Raw genomic sequence first — 19,542 nt, forward strand, 5'->3', positions numbered from 1 at the left:
AACTTGCTGACAATGTAAAACCATTCTTAGTTCCCAGCTGTACAAAGACAAGTGGCCTGGGACTTCCCTCATGGTCCAGTGGTTAAGACTCCATGCTTCTAATGCAGGGGGCACAGGTTCAATCCCTGGTCAGGGAACTAGGATCCTATATGCTGCGAGGCACAGCCAGAAAAATTTTTTTAAAAAAAGACAAATGCCCTGATGCCTAGAGGCCGAGCAACCCCCATCCCCTCAGGGCAGACTAGGGAGGTGAGAGACGTGGGTCTGACCTAGGAAACCAGGCCTAACACCTTGGGAAGTCCCCTGGGGCCCTTTATGGAAAGGCCACCTCTCCCTGGGCCTGACCATGTAGAAACAGACCCTCCTGGTGCTTTCGGTCAGGTGGGGCGATGGGGAGTTCAGTTGGCTGGGTGCTAAGGGCAAGGAGGGAGGGCAGGCCTCAGGGAGGTGGTCAGGGCAGGCTTCCTGAGGAGGTGGCCTCTGGCCTGAGCTCTGAGGAGCAGGCCGCAGGGTGCTGTGTGGGGTCCCAGGAAGGCTCCTGGTGTCCTCTCCACCTGCCCTCTCCCCTCCACCAGAACCTCAATCAGAATCCCCGGACACTGCTGCCCAAGTTCTATGGGCTATACTGCGTGCAGTCGGGCGGCAAGAACATCCGCGTGGTGGTGATGAACAATGTGCTGCCACGCGTGGTCAAGATGCACCTCAAGTTCGACCTCAAAGGCTCCACGTACAAGCGGCGGGCCAGCAAGAAGGAGAAGGAGAAGAGCATCCCCACCTACAAGGACCTGGACTTCATTCAGGACATGCCCGAGGGGCTAATGCTTGATGCTGACACCTTCTCTGCACTCGTCAAGACCCTGCAACGCGACTGCCTGGTGAGGAGCGGCCGGCTGGTCTGACGGAGTTCCGTGTCCGAGCCCCGTCCTCCCAGCTGTGACATGGGGATGCTGGGAGAAGCTAGCGCTGTGAGCCGGAGAGATGCCCCATCCCCCACCGCACCCTCACAGGCTGTGTTCCTGCTGCCACGCAGAGCCTCGGGGCAGCCTGAGGTTTTCAGGGCTCAACTCAGGGTGCACCTCAGGGCTTGCCTGACCTGAGTGTTTAAGTGTTTAAGGCTTTGAGCTTCTACTGCAGGAGGCACAGTTTCGATTCCTGGTCAGGGAACTAATATCCTGCACGCCTGTGGCATACCAAAACAAAAGCAAAACCAAAAAAACTTAGAGCCCTCCTCAGACCCAGGTCTGTGCAGCCGCCCTCCTCCACAGGCAACTATTTCTTAGGGAGAAGGAAGGTTTGCCAGGCTCATCCCAGGTCTTGCCATTGTGGTCCACCCCGCCCCCTATTGGCCTCAGAGGCGAGGATACGGAGGTCTGGAGGGGGTTCAGGCCAGGCCTGGGTCCTCCAGGGTCCGCCCTCACTCTGGCTCCCAGACACCCCAGAAACCACCAGCCGTCTCCATGCCCCAGGGCTTCCAGGCCCCATCCCCAGTGCCTGCGTGTCCACATCCTGGGCTGCACCTCGTGGTCTGGAGCAGGCTGGAGGCCAGTAAACCGGGCTTCTGAACCAGGGCTGGGGTGGGGTCACAGCCGGCCAACCCCTGACCCCTATTCCCGCAGGTGCTGGAGAGCTTCAAGATCATGGACTATAGCCTGCTCCTGGGCGTCCACAACATCGACCAGCAGGAGCGTGAGCGGCAGGCTGAGGGCGCCCAGAGCACAGCCGATGAGAAGCGGCCGCTGGGCCAGAAGGCGCTCTACTCCACAGCCATGGAGTCTATCCAGGGTGGTGCTGCACGCGGGGAGGCCATCGAGACGGATGACACGTAGGTGCCAGGGCTGGCGGGCCCGGGGGAGCTTTCAGCTCTCATCTCTGCCCCAGCCCCCTTGCCAGGCGAGAAGTAGGCAGGGGGCAGGAAGAGGGGGAGCCTTGAGGAAGGTGAAGGACAAGGCCAGGTCCAGAACCTGGCGAATTCCTGGTTTCTGGTTTGTAAGCCAGCAGCGCCCACCCGTCCCCACCCCCTGGGCCCTGAGAGTTAGATATTGGGCACACAGCTATGGCCAGGTGTTCTGACCCTGACATCTGACTCAGTCAGTCAGTAGACAGAGGTCACTGGCCAGCCCTGTGGGAAACACAGGTACCCTCGCCCTGGACCTAGGGGAGTTAAAGCCTCACTGTAGGCAGCAAAGCTGGAAAGGTGTTGGAAGGCAGTCAAGAGAAGGTGGAAAGGGCTGGGAACGAGGGACCCTTTTTACAGCAAGATCCCTGCCCACGACCCTGGGAAGAGGGGTGCAGGGGCTGAGAACGTTCCTTGCCTAGTGATGCCAAGTGACTGTGGGAGCAGCCAGGTCAGAGGGTCCAGATGAGAGTGTGCCCCCTGACCCCCAACCTGGTCCTGCCCTCGGGGCTCAGGCACAGAGACAGACTCACGGGGCATCCCTACTACCACCTCATGCAGGCCCTGGTCACTCTTTGGGTGTCTTGGGCACTGTGAGGGGTGGAGCAACATTCCTGACCCTGGTCATGACAACCACCGCTGTCCTCACACAGCATCAGTGTCCCTGGGGATGGTCACCCCCGATGGGAACCACTACTGTAGACAGGTGTCACAATTGACCCTGTATCACCATGCACAAACCATGTGGGAGCTGGCTGGACCCTCCATGTCCAGACCTTGTCCAGTCCTTACAGTGGGTGGTAGCCGTCAGGGTGCACAGGCAGCTGGGGGACAGGCTAAAGCTTGGCCACCAAACTGGGCCATCAGCTGAAGGGCCTGCCTGGGATGAGTGCGGGGGACCTGAGTGGGCCCAGAGCTCAGCCGTCTGGCGTTTGTAGGGTTGGTGCCAGGCCAGGCGAGACGGCAGGTGTGAAGGTGAGCACAGTGTGGAGTGCAGCTGGCAGAGCCTGTTGGGGGCCTGGGCGTGCAGGAAGCTGCTGCCTCATGGGCCTCACTAACTGCTCGGGCGGGCTTGGCCTGGGGCTGCAGCGGCTTTAACTCCCTAGCCTGCGCCCGAAGCCCAGCCTTGCCTGGGTGTGTACGTGCTCATGCATGCACCTGTGTGTGTGTGTGAGTGTACAAGCTCCATGTGTGCACGTGTGGGTGTGCATGCACCTGTGTATGTGTGCAAGCTCTGCGTGTGCATGTGTGGGTATGCGTGCACTTGCGTCTCATAGCCCAGATCCTTTGGCAGCCTCTGGCCTGCAGTGTTGACTCAGTGAGCGGGCCAAGAAGGCCACTCGACCCTTCTTTGTGGTGGGCTTCCCAGGTGTCAGGTCCCTCTCCGAGGGTCCAGCCAGGCGGCCACCAGGGAGTGTGTGGATCCTCAAGCTCTGGGTTCCATCACTCCTGCCCGCTCATCCCTCTATCTCAGTGCCCCTAAGTCCCAGAGCAGGTGCCCCTGGCTCGGGGTTCTAGGCTACCTCCAGCCTGTGCTCCTGACAGATAGGCCTCATCCCTGGGCTGGCTCCATGGGTGCTGACAGTCTTGACCCCTCTTCTCAGGATGGGGGGGATCCCCGCGGTGAATGGTCGAGGAGAGCGTTTGCTTCTGCACATTGGAATCATCGACATCCTGCAGTCCTACAGGTGGGTCCCCGCCCCCCATCCTGCCGGGGTGGGTGCATGCCCCTGGCCCGACTTCCCCACTCCCCAGTGAGAGCCTGGTCAGGGACAGATCAGGGCTGGCACAGGGCAGGGTAGAGAGTAGGGTGTCACTGGCTGACTGTGGGCCCTGCTGTGTGCCAAGACTGGGCTGCCTCATCTCCTGCTGGTGTCTCCCTCCCAGTGTGGAGCAGAGCAGGCAGCTTTCCGAGCAGTGGGTGAGGGTTTCCATGGAGACCCGGGTGGGACAAGGTGGGCAGGACAGCCCAGGGCGAGTGGCCAGAACCCATCCTAGGGCAGGGGTGTATGTCAAGGAGGATATCCTTCCCCCTGCAGCCCAGAGGTGTCTGGGGGAGCTGCCTGGAGGCAGCAACGTGCTCCCCAGCCCAGGTGTGGTACAGGGGCCTGGCTGGGGCACTGGGCACTCCCTCCAGCAGGGAGGAGACCGGCTCACCCTGGGCCACGGGAGAGAGGAAGGGTGGGCTCTGTCCCCCATGGAGGGCCACGCACCACAGCCTTTCCACTTCCTCCTGCAGAGCAGGAGCGATAGCAGCAGCCAGCCAGTGGGGAGGGGTCAAGGGGGCCGGAAAGAGCGGGGTGGCCTCTGACTGGTACAGCAGGTGGCCTGGTTCCTCTCGACCAGGGCTCCTCTGCCCCCTCGATGCCAAGAACATCCCCAGTCATGATGACCGCAAAGGTCCCTGGAGACCACCTGTGTCCCCTGGGATGAGCTCGCCTGGAAGAGACCTCCCCTGGACCTGGAGGTGTGGCTGATGTCCTGGGCGTTTTCTCCTCTGCAGGTTCATCAAGAAGCTGGAACACACCTGGAAGGCTCTCGTCCACGATGGGGTGAGCATCCTCTGCTTGTTCATTCTGTCCATCCATCCACAAACATCCTGACCATCACCCTGGGCCAGACCTGGGTGCTAAAGAGCTGAGGGACACGTCCACTTTTTTGGAGCCACGGTCACAGGCCAGGGGATCAGGGCCCAGACAAGGCAGTGAGGCAGCCATGGGACTCCCGCAACCAGGGGCCCGAGCCATCTGTGAGGGTACAGGCTTAGCATATAGGCTTCCTGAAAGAGGGGACTAGGGGCCCCAAGTGAGTTAGAAGTGAGGACAGGCTGGGAAAGTCAGGGGCCAGTCAGGCAGAGAACATTCTGGAAGTGTGTGATATGGAGGGGGTCTTGGGCCCCAGCTGCACCCAGGGGCAGCACTGTATAGCTCTGACCCCGCTGACCCTGCAGATAGGGCCTGCTTACACAAATGGGCTCAGTTGTTCAAAAAAAGCTGGAAATTCGTGTCTTCCTGTGAGCACAGCCCAGCCATAAACCCTTGCAGTGAATTACTTCAAAGGGTAAAATACTGTGAGGACCAACTGCTGGGGTTAAACTGTCCGGCTGTGGACCCTCAGGCAGAGGCCTCTCCCCCTGTGCCCCCACAGGCCAGTTCTTGAGTGCTAAGGGCTGTCTGTGTGTGTGCAGTCTGCAAAACCCAGGGTCCCAACAACTTTCCCCGCTACGCTTCAGAGTGTTTTGAGGGTCTGGGGGAGCTTTCAGAATGTTCCCCCCTGGGTGGGGCTGGCAGGAAACCCTTCTGTGCGGTGAACCGACAGCAGAGGGGAAAGCAGATGGAGGGGCTGTGACCCTATCAGACCAAGGTCAGCTCCAGAGGGGCCCAACCATCAAAGTAACCATCCAGGGGCTTTGCTAGCAGTTCAGTGGTTAAGACTCCAAGCTCCCATCATGGGGGGCGCAAGTCTGGTCCCTGGTTGGGGAACTAAGATCCCACTTGCCGTGCATGCACCATGGCCAAAAAAGTAACCATCCAGGTGTGTGAACCCTGAGACTGGTAGGTGGCGCCACAGTGCTGGGGGCCAGCTTCTTCCTGTGTGTCCCTGTACACCCCAGGCGTTGCCCTTGGCACCTGGCCGAGATGGCAGCCCCCATTTCGGCTCCAACCAGATAGAGGGGCATCTTCCTCCCGGGGCAGAGAGACTCTTCTTCTGTCCTTGCTCACTCACCATCAACCAGCACGAGTCCCCGAGGCCATGTGACCACCTCAGGACAGGCCGGGATGGGAGGCCCTGTGTCCAGATGCGTTCTGTCACATTACAGCCGGGGGAGGCCGCGAGGCAGTTTCTGAGGACATCTCGGGTGGTCACACTGCATCTAGTAGTTGGGGACCAGGGACGCTGGCCCCACCCTAGGGCATAAGATGGACCCCCCAAGAACGACCAGCCTGCGATCAGCAGTGCTGGGGAGACAGTGCCGAAGCAAGTGAGCAGACTGGATCCAGGGACAGCCGGGGTGTGACCCCGGGGGCCCTGCAGGATGGTGCCCCAACTGTGTGCCGGGCTGCCTGCCTCACGGGCATCCCAGCCCTGCGTCCTGACCTGCCTGGCAGCCTTGGGTCCACCCCGGGGCACCGAGGAGCAGTGCATGGCCAGGGCCGCCCCACCATGAGTGCAGGAGCCGGGTCTGCCTGCCCAGGACAAAGCCTTCCTTTGTAGCAGGGTCGGCTGCACTCTCCTTCCACCGCCCACCCCCCGCCCCGGCTCTAAAGGTTCTTTCCAGTTTCTTGATTTTGATGTTTATTCAGGTACCTCTTTGAATAGCCATTTTATGCATGAGGGTCAACTATTAAACATAGGGACACCGTTACCGCGAAACCATCTCCCTGCCTCCCTGTCTCTGCCACCCCTACCGGTTCCTGGGGTCCCATCCCCACAAGGTGACACAGCAGCCCTGACACGGGGACGCCCACGGGCCCCCCCGGCCCTCATCCCCTGCCTGCCCTCAGGCCCCCCTTCCCTTCCCAGGACACAGTTTCCGTCCACCGGCCCAGCTTCTATGCCGAGCGCTTCTTCAAGTTCATGAGCAACACGGTTTTCCGGAAGAACTCCTGTGAGTGCCCGGGCCCTCTGGGTGGGGGTGCAGAGGGAGAAGGGTGGGAGGTCAAGAGCAGAGTAAACCCAGGGTCCTGGTCCTCCGTTCACTAGCCCTAGGATGCAGTCAGGGACTTGGTCCAGGGAACAGGGCAGCTGGGTGGCCCCTCAGGGACATGGCATAGGGCGGGGGACCCAGGGAGCCCCCAGCCTCTGGGACTGGATGGCTGTGTGAGGCAAACTGAGCCACTACCGTATGTGGGACAGGGGTCACCGGAGGCGCGAGAGAGGCTGGTGACAGGCCTTGGTGGGGCCAGGGTGGTGTGGAAGGTGTGTCAGGGTTTTCCTGCCTCCTTTGACCCATTGTTGCAGATAGGGACTTGGGGGCCCCAAAGCCATGCAGCCTGGATGGGAACCAGGCCCTTGGCTTCCTTGTCTGAGAGTCGGGTGGGCTGAGGCCCCAAAGTGCTAAGTAAACATTGGCAGCTGCTGATCGTACTGCTGTTTCCAGGGGGCTAGAGTGGGAGTTCTGGGTCCCTGGGATCCCATCTCTGCCAGTGGGCAGGACAGGGTACCTGGGCTCCTGCGCCCCCACCCTGCCCCTGCAGGCAAGCCAGCTGGAACGTAGGGCAGGCTTCCCCTACCGAGAGCAAGAGCAAAGGGTGCTGGCGGACAGGCTGGAGGTGGGGCAGTGGGGCAGCCAGGCCTTGGCACAGAGGGAGCTCTGGGGTGTGTGGGGCCCTGTCTGGGTGCTGCTGCAGGGCTCAGGCTCCCCAGCACCAGCCGCCCTCCCTCCGCAGCCCTGAAGTCCTCACCATCCAAGAAGGGCCGTGGTGCCTTGCTGGCCGTCAAGCCCCTGGGACCCACAGCCGCCTTCTCAGCCAGCCAGATCCCCAGCGAGCGGGAGGATGCACAGTATGACCTGCGGGGGGCCCGCAGCTACCCCACACTGGAGGACGAGGGTGAGCAGCTGGCTGGGAGACGAGGGGGCTGAGAAGGGAGGGCCCTCTGTGCTGAGAAAGGGAGGGCCCTGTGCTGGCCCCAACCTGGATGGGAGGGGCTGGGTCAGTCACCCCCCTCAGCCCAAGATTTGCAGCTGAGAAGTGGGGAGCAGCTGGGACTGGGTCCTTGGAAGAGCCACACTGAGAGCTGAGCACAGAATTCACCCCCCGCCCCCTACCATCAGGTGACAGGCTCCCATTATGTCAGAGATGCATGGAGACCTGGGAGGATGAAGTGCTTAATGGGGTCAGCCTGGTGTTCAGGAAGGTCCCTCCCATCTCCTGGGTCAGAGATTCCAGGCAGGGAGGGGCGGGCGTTGGGTGGTGGGGGGAGCATCAAGGAAGGGAGACACTGCCTGTGCAAAGGCCCAAGGGGCAGGACGGGGCCTAGCCTGTGGGTGTCCGGGGAACAGCAAGAAGTGTGTGTGGCTAGAGCAGAGTGAGGCAGAGGCCAGTGGAGCAGGACCCTGAGGGGAGTTTTTAATTGAGAGCAGGGGATAGGTACTGGAAGGCCTTAGGCCGGGGGGAAATTGGAGCATATTTCTCCTTCTGAAGCTGGCGGGGACAACAGTGTGAGGTGGTGGGTGAGAGAGAGGACATGGATAGTTGGGAGTGAGCCAAGTTGCAGGTAGAGCTCAGAGGCCTCCCAGGAGCAGCCCTGGATGCCTGGCTTGCACAGGTGCCCACCTGCTCCTTCCCATAGGTCGGCCAGACCTCTTGCCCTGCACGCCGCCGTCTTTTGAGGAGGCCACCACTGCCTCCATCGCCACGACCCTATCTTCCACATCCCTCTCTATCCCAGAGCGGTCCCCCTCGGAGTCGTCAGAGCAGCCGCGGTACCGGTGAGTGGACCTGACCATGTCCCTGGGCCACGGGATGGGCGGGGTCATGGGGTGGGCAGGACGTTGATTGGGAGGGCCCTTACCCCACTTTTTCTGCGTGTTTGCGGTCTCTCTGCAGGCGGCGCACACAGTCCTCGGGACAGGATGGCCGGTGAGATGAGACCCCAGCCCTCTCTCCCACACCCCCTGCCCCCAGCCCTCCTCTGCCTTCCCCACCAGAGCCCCTTCTCTCTGACCACACCATTCTGAGCACAGATTCAAGTCAGACTCTAGAAGCGCAGAGAATCTCAGGTCACTTGGAATCTGTCTTCCACCTCGGTACCCAGAGGACTCATCTCCCACACTTGTCTGTTGCTTCTTCTTTCTCTCTTTCTTAGTAATATCTTTATTGTAAGAAATACAAAAGGAAAAACAGAAATGCCTGCCCCATGCCCGCTCCCCTCTCTGGGAGTAACCCGCGGACGGATTTTTTTGTCTCTTGCCAGAGACACTCATGAATATACAAAGAGACACACATTCGGGCCTGTCTCGCCCTCTCATTTCAACCAGTGTGCCTCTGGGCCCCAGCCTGCCCTCTACTCTGTCACCTGCTGGCAGCAGGCCACCTGTGTGAGCAGGTGAGGTAGGTGCTGGTCCCCTTCCTCTAACGGGCTGTGACTTGCCCTCCTGGACATGTGGGTTGTTCCCAGTTGTCTGATCTTGTAACAGGACTGGAGTGGAGAGGGGTTGTTTTCTGTAATTGGTTTCTGGGGGCAGTAATTTCTGCCAGTTGGAAAAAAAATCATGTGTATCACCCTCCGTCCAGCTACCTGCTCTGACGTCAGCCACCCGTTTGCTCTCCAGTATTGCCATCCAGGGAGGTGTGCCATCTGCACACCCGGTTCCTGGCATGTTCTGACCCACCTACATCAGGGATCTAGGCCTGGAACCCCAGAACCACCCCAGCCCCCTAGTGCAGGCCCCAGGCAGATGCTTAGCTGCCCCCAGAGGGTGGGAAGGATCCAGACCCCCATGTACTTATTATGTCCCAGCTGGTGCTAGAGGCACAGCCTAGGCCCAGGTGGATGGTCAGTCACTGGCCCCTTGCAGCCCCAGGTGGGCAGAATGGCCAGGGACCAAATGTGAGCTGGGCCAGCTCAGGGCCCTGGTCAGATGGCGCCCAGAGATAGCACCTTCTGGAGCTCCAGGCTTCTTCCCGGGACTGGAAACTGACTCCGGCCTGGAGCTCAGCAGGCGCTTCCAGGGTGGAAGGGGATGAGGAAGGAAACTGAGGCGCGGCTTCCCTTTGCTTCCAGGCCCCAGGAGGAGACGCAGGCGGAGGAGGACCTGCAGCAGATCACAGTGCAGGTGGAGCCCGCGTGCAGCGTGGAGATCGTGGTCCCCAAGGAGGAAGATGCAGGGTGAGTGGTACCCACGGTCGATTGACTAGTTCTGGTCTCAGGTTCTGCTCTGGTCCCATTGGCCAAGCTGGGCCACGTAGCCAGCTGGCCGAAGGCGGACTGGGAAAAGTAGTACACGAGCTAGGGGTGGGCCTGGGGCTTCCAGCTTGGGAAGGGAGCGCGGAGAGCTGGGGATAGTGTGGGTCTTTCACTCTGGGAAGGGTTTCCTCCTCCAGAACTCAGAGCCGCCCTGACATCTGAGGTCACTTTTCCTGCCCATTTCCTCTCTGCATCCTCTTAGCTTTGTCGGGGCTTGCACGACAGTGACCTACGAGGTTTTCAAAAACCAGGTTTGGGCCCCTGTTGTGTTCTGTTTTTACCTCACTTATTGTAACTCACCAGTCATGTCTTCTTTCTAGCTGCTCTGGATTGTGTTTCACTTGGTTTTTTTTCCCAGTGTAGGTTGAGTGCTTAAGTCCCTTCTTTTCTTTAGCAATGAGGCCCTTAAGGCTATGTGTTTTCCTCTGAATGCTGCTATTGCCATGCCGTGGGTTTGACACGGAGCAGTTCTTTTATATTGGCTCAGGTACAAATGGCTAGTAATTTTTTCTTCTTTTTTTAAATTTCCTCTTTGAATTAAGATAGTGGCTTTCAACAACCTGAGGGTGATTCTGCCCTCAGGGGACAGTAGGCGATGTCTGGGAACATCTCTGATGGTCATGACGCGGGGGTTTGCTGGCATCATGGTGGGGGCCAGGGAGGCTGCTCTGCACCCCACTGTGCCCAGGACTGCCCCCCACAGAGAATGACCTGCCCACTGTCAGCAGCGCTGAGGGTGAGACCCTCAGCATCTCAGGGGTGTCTCTCAAGTGTTGAAGATTTTTTGTTTACCTTTTTGGTATGTATTTCTAACTTTATTAGGTTTTGAGCTCCTCATCCGAGAAGTGAAATTTCTCACTAATTGAGTGGCCACCAGCTATGGCCTCCGGCACATTCCCCACCTTCACTCTGTGCCTCAGTTTCCTCATCTGTAACACAGGACAGGGGCTTCTCTGGTGGCTCAGTGGTAAAGAACCCGTCTGCCAATGTAGGAGACGTGAGTTCGATCCCTGGGTCTGGAAGATGCCCTGGAGAAGGAAATGGCCCCCTACTCCAGTATTCTTGCCTGGGAAATCCCGTGTACAGAAGAACCTGTGGGCTACAGTCCATGGGATCCCAAGAGAGTCAGACACAACTGAGCAAATAAACAACAGCAACACAGGGCAGCAGGCCCTCAAACAGGCCTAGCACCTAGGAAGTGCTTCAGAGAGAGGAGCAAAAGGTTCTGGCCCCTGAGGGGTGGGTATGTGTTCCCACTTTACAGGTGAGGAAACTGAGGCCCTGAGAAAGAATGTAGTCCTAATGGTTGCCCAGCGAGTGAGTGGTGAGGCAGGGATTTGCCCACAGGCATGCCCCTGAGTGAGTGGAGGGGGCCAGGCCGCCTGCTTGGAGCCGGGCTCTTGGTTCCCTTGGCAGCAACAGTGCTTGGGGGTGTTTTGTTATGTGGGGGAACCAGAATGTGTCAGGCAGAACCCATCCCTGCCTTTGAACTTCCTGCGTCTGTGGTCTCCATGATGAGGGATGGAGGGAGTGGGGAGGGTCCGGGCTGCAGTGTGGGGGAGATGCATGCTTTCCAGAGCCTCCCCAGGACTCCCATGTCCTGCCCGTGTCCCCAGGGAGGGGGCGTCCCCAGCCTGTGCCTCTGCCGCTGTCGAAGCGGAAACCGCCAGCCAGGCCTCCGAGCCCGCCAGCCAGGCCTCGGATGAGGAGGACGCGCCCGCCACGGACATCTACTTTGTAAGTCCCCCAGGGCTCCTTCCCGTCGCCGGACCCTCGACCATCTGCGCTCACCTGTGCTTACGTGTGTGTAGACATGCCTTTACAAACCCACGTATGCTCACGTCCACCCCCATTCACACACGGGCACACCACTCCCTCACACGTTCCCACTGACTCGTCGCACACTCAAGGCACTTGTGCACAGCTGCAGGTGCACTCACTCAGGCACAAGCATGGGTGTGTGCCCACCTTTTCACACTCAGGTCCATGTGCCTGGCTCGCTCACTCTCGGGTGATGTGGCAGCGCCACACCCACCCCCCCAACCATCCCCAGCCTCGTGACCATGTCTGGCCCTGAGCCCAGCGGGGCCTGGGGAGGTGTCTGGAGTCCCGGAGTGCTCAGCCCCCTGGCCCGAGGGGAGGCCCAGGCTGACCGTGGGGCTGGCATGACACACACTTTCTCTCTGACCTGGTGGTGGGTACGGTGGGCAGACTCCATGCTTAGGGAGGCCAGGGCACCGAGGCGAGGGGCAGGTGGGCTCCACGCTGCCAACCTCATGGGACGAGGACACACAGCTACTCCTGGAAAAGGTGGGATCTGTCAGAGCAGGAGGGGGCCCTCCCCTGGGTACCTGAGACCTCCCTCCAGAGCTGGCCATCTCCCCCCGCTCACACCTCCCACAGGCAGGCAGGAACCTGGATGAAGTGGGTCCTGGGGGGCCTGGGAGCCCGCAAAGCCGACTGCCCCACCCCTAACAGCGGGTCCTGAGCTGTCTCCCCAGGATGCCCCGCTCTGGGATCAGATGGTCCTAATTACAGCAGAGAGGGCCAAACCCCAGCCCTGCCTGCTGTCCTCTTCTCAGATTTTCATTCTCACCTCTGATCCCCAAACCCTGCCCTTGCCCAGCGCTGGGCCTCGGGGCTGTTTGGGTGAGCCTGGCCCCCCTGCTGACATCGCTGCTTCTTAACAGCCCCCTGCTCTCAGTCCCCACGCCAACGCTGCCTGGCCTGCAGGGCACTGAGTGAGCGCCCCCTGTGTCCCCCAACCCCCACCCCACCGGGCTGATCTTTCCCGTTCTCTGGATCTGTGTGTGAGGCGGCCCCAGCGGCCATGTCCTGTCAGGAGTCGGGGCCGTGAAACCCGGATCTGCAGCCAGGCCTGGCACTCAGCAGAGAAGAAAGCCAGTGGGATGCCCACCCCCTCTTCCCGCTTGGCCATCAGCTCACCTGCCCCGCCCGATGCCCTCCCCGCCTGCCTGCCCGCCAGACTCCCGTGGCCTCGTCCTATCACTTCATCCTGTCCTCTGTTTGCTTCCTCCCCCGCCCGCCCGGCCCGCCCAGTTCACCGATGGGAGGTACTGGATTTACTCTCCCCGGCATCGCCGACTGCGGGCCGTGACGCTGAGCTCCTCAGGGACTGTAAGTGACCACGGCAGGCCTCCAGGGAGCCAGGCCCCATCCCGCGCCCTGGGCAGCAGGGAGCCACAAGCCCTGGTCCCTCTTCCTCCAAGAAGGGACGTGGGGAAAACATCGCTACGGCTGAGGTCGGCCACGCTGGCCCGCGTGGGATGCTGGGCCGTGGGCGTCCTGTCGGGACGTGTACTCCCCGCTGAATTGGGCGTCATGGCACCTGCGGGCACACCGCTGGGGCTCCCAGGGACAGCCTGGCCTTGCCAGGGTCGGCATCTGACCCCCAGCGCCCAGACGCCCCTGCCCCTCATCCCAGCACTCCTGGGTCAGGGATGTGTCACGTGGACAGCTCCCACTTGTTCAGATCTTGCTGCCGACAGCACTCCCAGAGCATCTGTCCCCTGAAGGGGGTGACCTCCTCCCAGGTCAGCGGAAGGACCACAAAGCCAAGCTCTTAATTACAGGAGAGAGGAGTTGGTGTCTCTACCTATTTCACAGATGGAGAAACAGACCTTGGCTCCCCAGGTAGCCCACGAGCATGTAGTGTAGACGAAATCTAGGTCCCAAACTTCAGGCGTATGTCTAATAAACACTTATCCGCCGGCGTGTCTGGGATGCTGTGGGGATATTGTGTGGCAGTGGCATTGTTAGTGCTCGTCATTGTCATCGTGAGCAGTAAACGCGGGGCCCAGAGAGGCACATAGCACTCAACAGGCAGAGCAGGGCCAAGATCTGAAGCAAGACTTTGTGTTCTCAAGGTGAGGCTTGTCAGGGCCGTACTCCAGCCCTGTCAGCGGTCCCTCTGAGTGTCGCTGGGTGTCGTGCACTGCCGAGCAAGTCTGAAGAGGGGAGATCCCCTCCACGCTCGGTCCAACCGGGGACATTACACCCCAGAGATGGTCCCAGAGCTGGGGACACATGGTGCCCAAGGGCCATGGGGAGGGGAGCCGGTGGCAAAGATCATCTGGAGGGGGTCAAGCGGGCTCTGAGATGTGCCTGGGGTGTGGGGAGGTGGTAGAGGAAGGGCTATCTTCGCTGGGGGCACCACAGAATCAGATACTTGGGGCCGATGGGTGGAGAGGGAGGCAAAGGAGCGGCAGGAGGAAGGCTGGACCCCAAGGCCTGCTGTGCGGGGCAGGCATGCCCTGGACTCAACTTCCGTGGGTCACCCAGGGCCAGCTCATCACAGGATTCCTGGGGACTCCTGTGTCACCCACATTCTGAGCCCAGCACGGCCACCACCCCAGAGTCAGCACCTGCTGTGGCCACAGACAGGCCTGGACCTGCGCCTTGGGCTCCCAAGTGGCCAGACATGGGTTTTACGGCTCTGTGACCCCCTGAAGGCAGGAGCAAGGCCTGCACTGGGGTCTCGCCCTGCTGTCCTGGCTCTGGGTGCCTGTGTGGGAAGCTGCCCACATGGGGACACAGCCTTGGGCATTTTGGGTCCACGTGGGTACCATCATGGCCTGTGAGCTGTGGAGAAAGTCGGGTGGAGCAGGTGTATAGACAGGGGCTGTGTGGGTACCTGGAACAGGTGGACCCTGAGGGGCAGGAGGGCAGAGGCTGGTTGCTGATGATCCTCCCAACCGGGCCAAGGAGGGTTGGGTCTGGGGGGCCGTGGTGGGTTCAGGGGCCATAGGACAGCCAGGGGGGCTTGGCTAGGACAGGTGTGTGCTCTGGCTGGGGTGGAAGTAACAGGCTGTGGGGTGTTGAAGGCTGGCATGCAGTGGGGGGAAGAGGAAAGACAAGGTGGCTGGGGGAGCCCCAAGGGAGCTGCAAGGCCCAAGAGGGTTCTGGTGGTGAGAGCAGACCTGGAAGGGCAAGGGGGGCTGGAGAAGTATACATCCTCCCCCTAGTTGAGCCCGGCCTGGGACCCCTGCCCAGACATGGCTGGAGAAAGATCAGCCTGCCCCTGCCAGGCCCAGGGGCCCCTTGGCCAGTCCCCACTCTGCCTGTGCCCCTCCCCAGGAAGGCATCCCTGTGCTCCAGGCATGGGGCAGAGAGGCCTCTGCTGCTTGCTCTCTGGGGGGCACCTGTCTCGGTCCCAGAGCAGGTCTGTGTGTACCAGGGCAGGAAGTGGGCTCCACCCTGTGCCCCTACCACCCAGAACCCCTGCCGTGGGTCCCCAGGGCACTGTTCCAGCTGGCAGTCCCCAGTGGTAGGCAGGCCTGAAGCTGAGGTGCTGCCAGGCTAGAGCAGAGGTTAGGGGGCCCAGGGTGGGCGGACAGCAGAGCAAACCGAGCCCCGCCCGCCTCCCCCTTCCGCTGTGCCGGCTCTGCCTTGACCCACGCGCCGCTTCCCGCAGCCCACCCCGCCCCTTGCCACGCTCTGGCCACTCAGCCCCAGAGGCCTGGCCCCCACCCGACCAGGCCCAAGGGCCGTCAAGGTTGGGGCAGGTCCTGTCAGGGAGAGGGCACGGGGGCTGAGCCGCCCACTCGTCCCACGTTGGGGGTCCCCCTCTTTTATTTCTGTTTCTTCCTTCCTTCCTCCCTGTCGCCTCTCGCGCCTCCTCGCACCCTGCTCTTCTTCTGCGCCCCTCCTGCACGTGCCGCCCGCCTGCCCACCCGCTCTGCAGCCCACCGATGAGAGGAGCTGGGTGTACTCCCCGCTTCACTATAGCACGCAGGCCCAGCCTGCCTCCGACGGCGAGAGCGACACAGTAAGTGAGCCCATGGCTGGCCAGCCGGGCCCACTCGGGTCTCAGACCATGGCCTCGGCCCAGGAGGGCCTGAGGGCCTGACCCCCAGACACCCCTGGGACCGATGGGGAAACAGGTCTCCAGCGGGAGGGACAGCTGGGCTCTGCCACGCCATGGCCTGTGTCCAGCCCTAAAGGCTCCCGGGGTCCCTGGCTCGTGTCATTAGCCATGGGAGGCTGGGCAGGTGGGGACTGGCCCTAGCCCACCATGAGCTCACCCTCCCCCTTGCCTCTGCAGTAATTCCTATGCAGACACTGACCCGGAGCCGAGTGCCCGCTGCTGCCCCAGCCGCTTCCTGGAGGCACTGCCCGCCTCGCTCAGCCCAGAGCTCGGGAGATGCCCGCCTGGCAGCCAGCCCTCGCCCTCGTCCTCCCCTGACGACACCGACACTCCTGGCTGCTGAGCGACCCCCATTCGGACGGCCTGCCCCGCCCTGGCTCCCCGACAACTACCTACGCCTGATACTGTGAACCCTCCTGCATTTCCGATCATGTATTTATTTTGGGTCCTTATTCTTTGCACAGACATGGTAGCACACATGTGTGTGTTTTTTTAGAAAAAGGAAAAGGCAAAAAAAAAACCACAATGGAAAAGAAGAAACTCTATTTCACTGCACTTTTGGTTCATTGCTGTGCTTGCATGTTTTGCTGAGGTAATCTGCGCCCCAGCGGAATCCACTCTAGGTCTGGGCCGGGTGGACAGGCCCCTAGGACAGAAGGGCCACCGCGTTCCCCAGGGTGCCTCTGGAGGCTGCACACTGCACCTGCCAAGCACTGTTGGCTCAGGTTTTTGGGCTGAGAGAGCTGGACACCACCCTTGAGGGCAGCACAGTGGTGGCTGGGATAGCTTTTCACCAGTGGCCCTGCCATCTCTCAGCATCTGTCTCCCACCACCTGCCTCCCTTGTGACCGCGAGCAGGAATCCCCAGGCGTGATGAGAACCTCCATGTGGACACATAGCTGCCCTGACTCAGTAGAGCTCAGGGCTGTGGGCTTCTCTCTTCTCTCGAAGACGGGCCGAGGCAGGAGGAGGCAGCCAGGCACTGAGGCCCTGGGACTTCCCAAGGTCTGTGTCCTGAAGGGGAGCCCCCACGGGCAGGCCGCCAGGGCTAGAAGACCAGACCTCCTCCTGTAAAAGGACTGAGGTAGGCATCCTCTCTCTTTTAAATGATAGAGACACCTGTGCCGATTGAAGGATAGGAGAAGAAATTCTTGATGAAAAACAATTTTTTTTTGGATGGTTCCACTTCTGGGCCCAGAGCCCCACAGGGCGACTGCCAGGGGCCCTGCTGCGTCCATAAGCGGCTGCTGGAGCTGACAGCTTTGCAGGGTCTCCTGCCTGCCTCCGGAGAGGGACACATCAGGGATTGTTCACAAGGCCCACCCAGCCCTGGATGGGAGGAGCTGTGAGCCAGCGTGGAGTGGAAGCTGCACTTTGCGGAAGAACTCCCACCTTTGCCTCCCTGGTGGAGCCTGAGGTGGCTGGAGAACCCGCCAAGCCAGGATCTGATTTGCAAGTTCATTGCAAGCTGTGTACACTGCTGTCTTTTCCTACAAGGGCCCCTCATCGCCTCCCCTGGCACAGCCTGCTTTGTGCACCTGGACGGAGCCTCTTGGCTGGCTGCACCCCTCCTTGGGCTGTGCCCCGGGGGCTCTCCGCTCATAGGGCCACCAAGGATGCCGCAGCACAAGGCTTGGGGAAGAGGACCCATCAGGAAAGTCCTGCAGGTGTTCTGCTCCCCTCCTACCCGCGAGGGGGTGTCCAGACCCTGGAGCATCCTCACCTGGACTTCCACCAAGGCACCGTCCACAGTGCCCCATGCGCACAAGTCCCCAGTCTGTGCCTGCCCTGTCCCGCCTGGAGGAGGTGGGCTGAATGGGCAGAGGTCTGAAGATGACTTAACAGCCACTGTTATGTTGCCCCAGTGCCGACATCAGAGCCCCTGGCCAGGCCCCCAAGGCCAGCTGCAGAGATGCGGTGCATCCCGTGTGGACCACCAGCAGGCCCCATGTCCAGGGCATCCTTGGCCACCTGGAGCCGGGGAGCAGGGCCCCGGGGCTTTCCTGAGTGAATCACAGACAGATGCTCACTTGGAGAAATTTGCAAACCTCCTGGACATCATGATGTTTTCATTCCTGTGCTAAGTCATGAGTACCCCTTCAGAGTCCCCTTTGTGTTGGTTGCATTTTTTTGTCCCTTTTTCAGAGAACTGTCACATGGATGCAAGGTGGTCCTCGGATTAGGCTGCCAGGAAGCGTGTGCTTATGGTCAGGGTGAGAGGGTGGGAAGGCAAGACCTTATTTATAACATGCAGCGAACTCACGGTCTTCCCCAGACCCCCAACAGGAAGGGCCCTGGACCCACCCAGCTGTCATCCCACCTCCAGGATAGAAATCTGCCAACTCCTTGGTGGTGATGCCCCAGTTCCGTCCCAGTTCGTCCTTGACAGCTGCTGTCACTGAGAACGTGGGCACTGTCTGCCGTGCCGTACTGTACATGGGAAAGGTGTGTCCTGAGACTGACAAGGTGGGACCTCCCACATGTCCCCTCCCAGCCTCCATCCTCTGCCTCCTCTCACCCCCTTCCTCCCATCACCTGGCTCAGTGCAATACTTCCATCCCCATGGGGTCCCCTGCCATGGTACTGTTGCCGCAGCCCCTCGGTCCCCACCCCAGAACAAGCACCCTCGGTCACCTTCTCTGGTAATTCAATTGCATCGCCTGTCCCTACCCCAACCCCATTTTTATGGCCCAACTGATTTCCAAACAACAAAACTGCAAACCTTGTGTGTCTTAATCTCACTGGGGGTCCCATGTGCTCAGCCCCCGTGGTCTGGTGTGTGACAATCCGGGGCTCAGCCTCCTCGGGCGCAGGACGCCAGCCTGCTCAAACCCAGAGCCGTGGGCGCCTCTGTGACCGCAGCCACTGCTGGCCCCATAACACTCGTATGCAGCCCCAGATCCTCCCCACCCCAGCCCCACCACCCCACCCACCCTTTTTACGTTGAAGAGATCTCTAATAAATCGGGTAATAAGCATCAGCTGCCTCTCTCTGTCTGTCTGGTGGTCTGGGTGCGAGTTAAGACTGACTTTGAAGGAGAACACAAAGAAACCTTAGTAAGAATCACAATAAATAAGATCAACAACAGACCCAAATGCTTTAGTAGCATTGGCTTCCACTTCAGCTCGGAAAAAATTTTTAAAAGCTGACCACAGGGGACTCCCCTGACAAGCCAGTGGTTAAGGCTCCACACTTCACCACAGGGGACGCAGATTTGATTCCTGGTCAGAAAACTAAGATCCCACATGCCGCCTGGCTGAAAAGATTCTTTTAAATAAATAAAAGCTGACCTCAGGGACAAACACTCCCCAGAGATTGTTCTGCCAGTCCGTCAAACCGAGTAATGCATGGACCCCTTTTAAGGGGAAAATATTTCTCCCTGACTCCCAATTTGAGAAACACTGCATTGAAAACAAGATCCTGTCTCTAAGCAAGCCCTTGACAACCCAGTTTTGATCCCAGACACAGAAGGCACAGCTCGTTGGTACACAAGACTAGGCGATCACGACTATGTTCCCCTTATGGTCAGAGAGGAGATATGCTCAAGGATGCATCTGGGTGGGGAAAATCACGTTTTGGGCAAGCCTGTCACCAGGACAACCCATATCCCAAGACAGGCAGTTATCAAGGGTTGCCTCCATGCCACCACCCTCCAACCCGCGCTGCAGCACCAAGCAGAATATGCAAAGCTAGCATCTAGGATGGTGTATGGGAGTTGTGTTCTACACATTTAAAGAGTTGGCTTAAAGAATTAAGCACCATCCCCTGGGGTGGGGTTTGGGGAACTCAGAGCAGGACTTTGGGCTCCTCCAGATCTTCGGGCTTCCATTCTCACCCCTTTGTGGTCTTG

At 60.1% G+C, this 19,542-nt stretch overlaps 1 protein-coding gene across 1 annotated transcript in view; it reads left to right on the forward strand.

Annotated features, from left to right (window-relative positions):
* PIP5K1C (phosphatidylinositol-4-phosphate 5-kinase type 1 gamma) overlaps positions 1 to 18,603 on the forward strand; it is a 47,796-nt gene extending 29,193 nt beyond the window's left edge. The window contains exons 7-18 of the mRNA XM_068979399.1: positions 576 to 875; positions 1,617 to 1,822; positions 3,499 to 3,582; positions 4,398 to 4,446; positions 6,419 to 6,503; positions 7,285 to 7,446; positions 8,189 to 8,327; positions 8,446 to 8,478; positions 9,623 to 9,727; positions 11,422 to 11,542; positions 15,510 to 15,593; positions 15,870 to 18,603. Coding sequence (XP_068835500.1) covers positions 576 to 875; positions 1,617 to 1,822; positions 3,499 to 3,582; positions 4,398 to 4,446; positions 6,419 to 6,503; positions 7,285 to 7,446; positions 8,189 to 8,327; positions 8,446 to 8,478; positions 9,623 to 9,727; positions 11,422 to 11,542; positions 15,510 to 15,593; positions 15,870 to 15,872 — 1,371 coding nt within the window. The 3' untranslated portion in view covers positions 15,873 to 18,603. The remainder of the gene's footprint in view (positions 1 to 575; positions 876 to 1,616; positions 1,823 to 3,498; positions 3,583 to 4,397; positions 4,447 to 6,418; positions 6,504 to 7,284; positions 7,447 to 8,188; positions 8,328 to 8,445; positions 8,479 to 9,622; positions 9,728 to 11,421; positions 11,543 to 15,509; positions 15,594 to 15,869) is intronic.
* Positions 18,604 to 19,542: the final 939 nt, after the last annotated feature.

The sequence above is a fragment of the Capricornis sumatraensis genome, chromosome 9 (assembly GCF_032405125.1).
Source record: "Capricornis sumatraensis isolate serow.1 chromosome 9, serow.2, whole genome shotgun sequence".
NCBI lineage: Eukaryota > Metazoa > Chordata > Mammalia > Artiodactyla > Bovidae > Capricornis > Capricornis sumatraensis.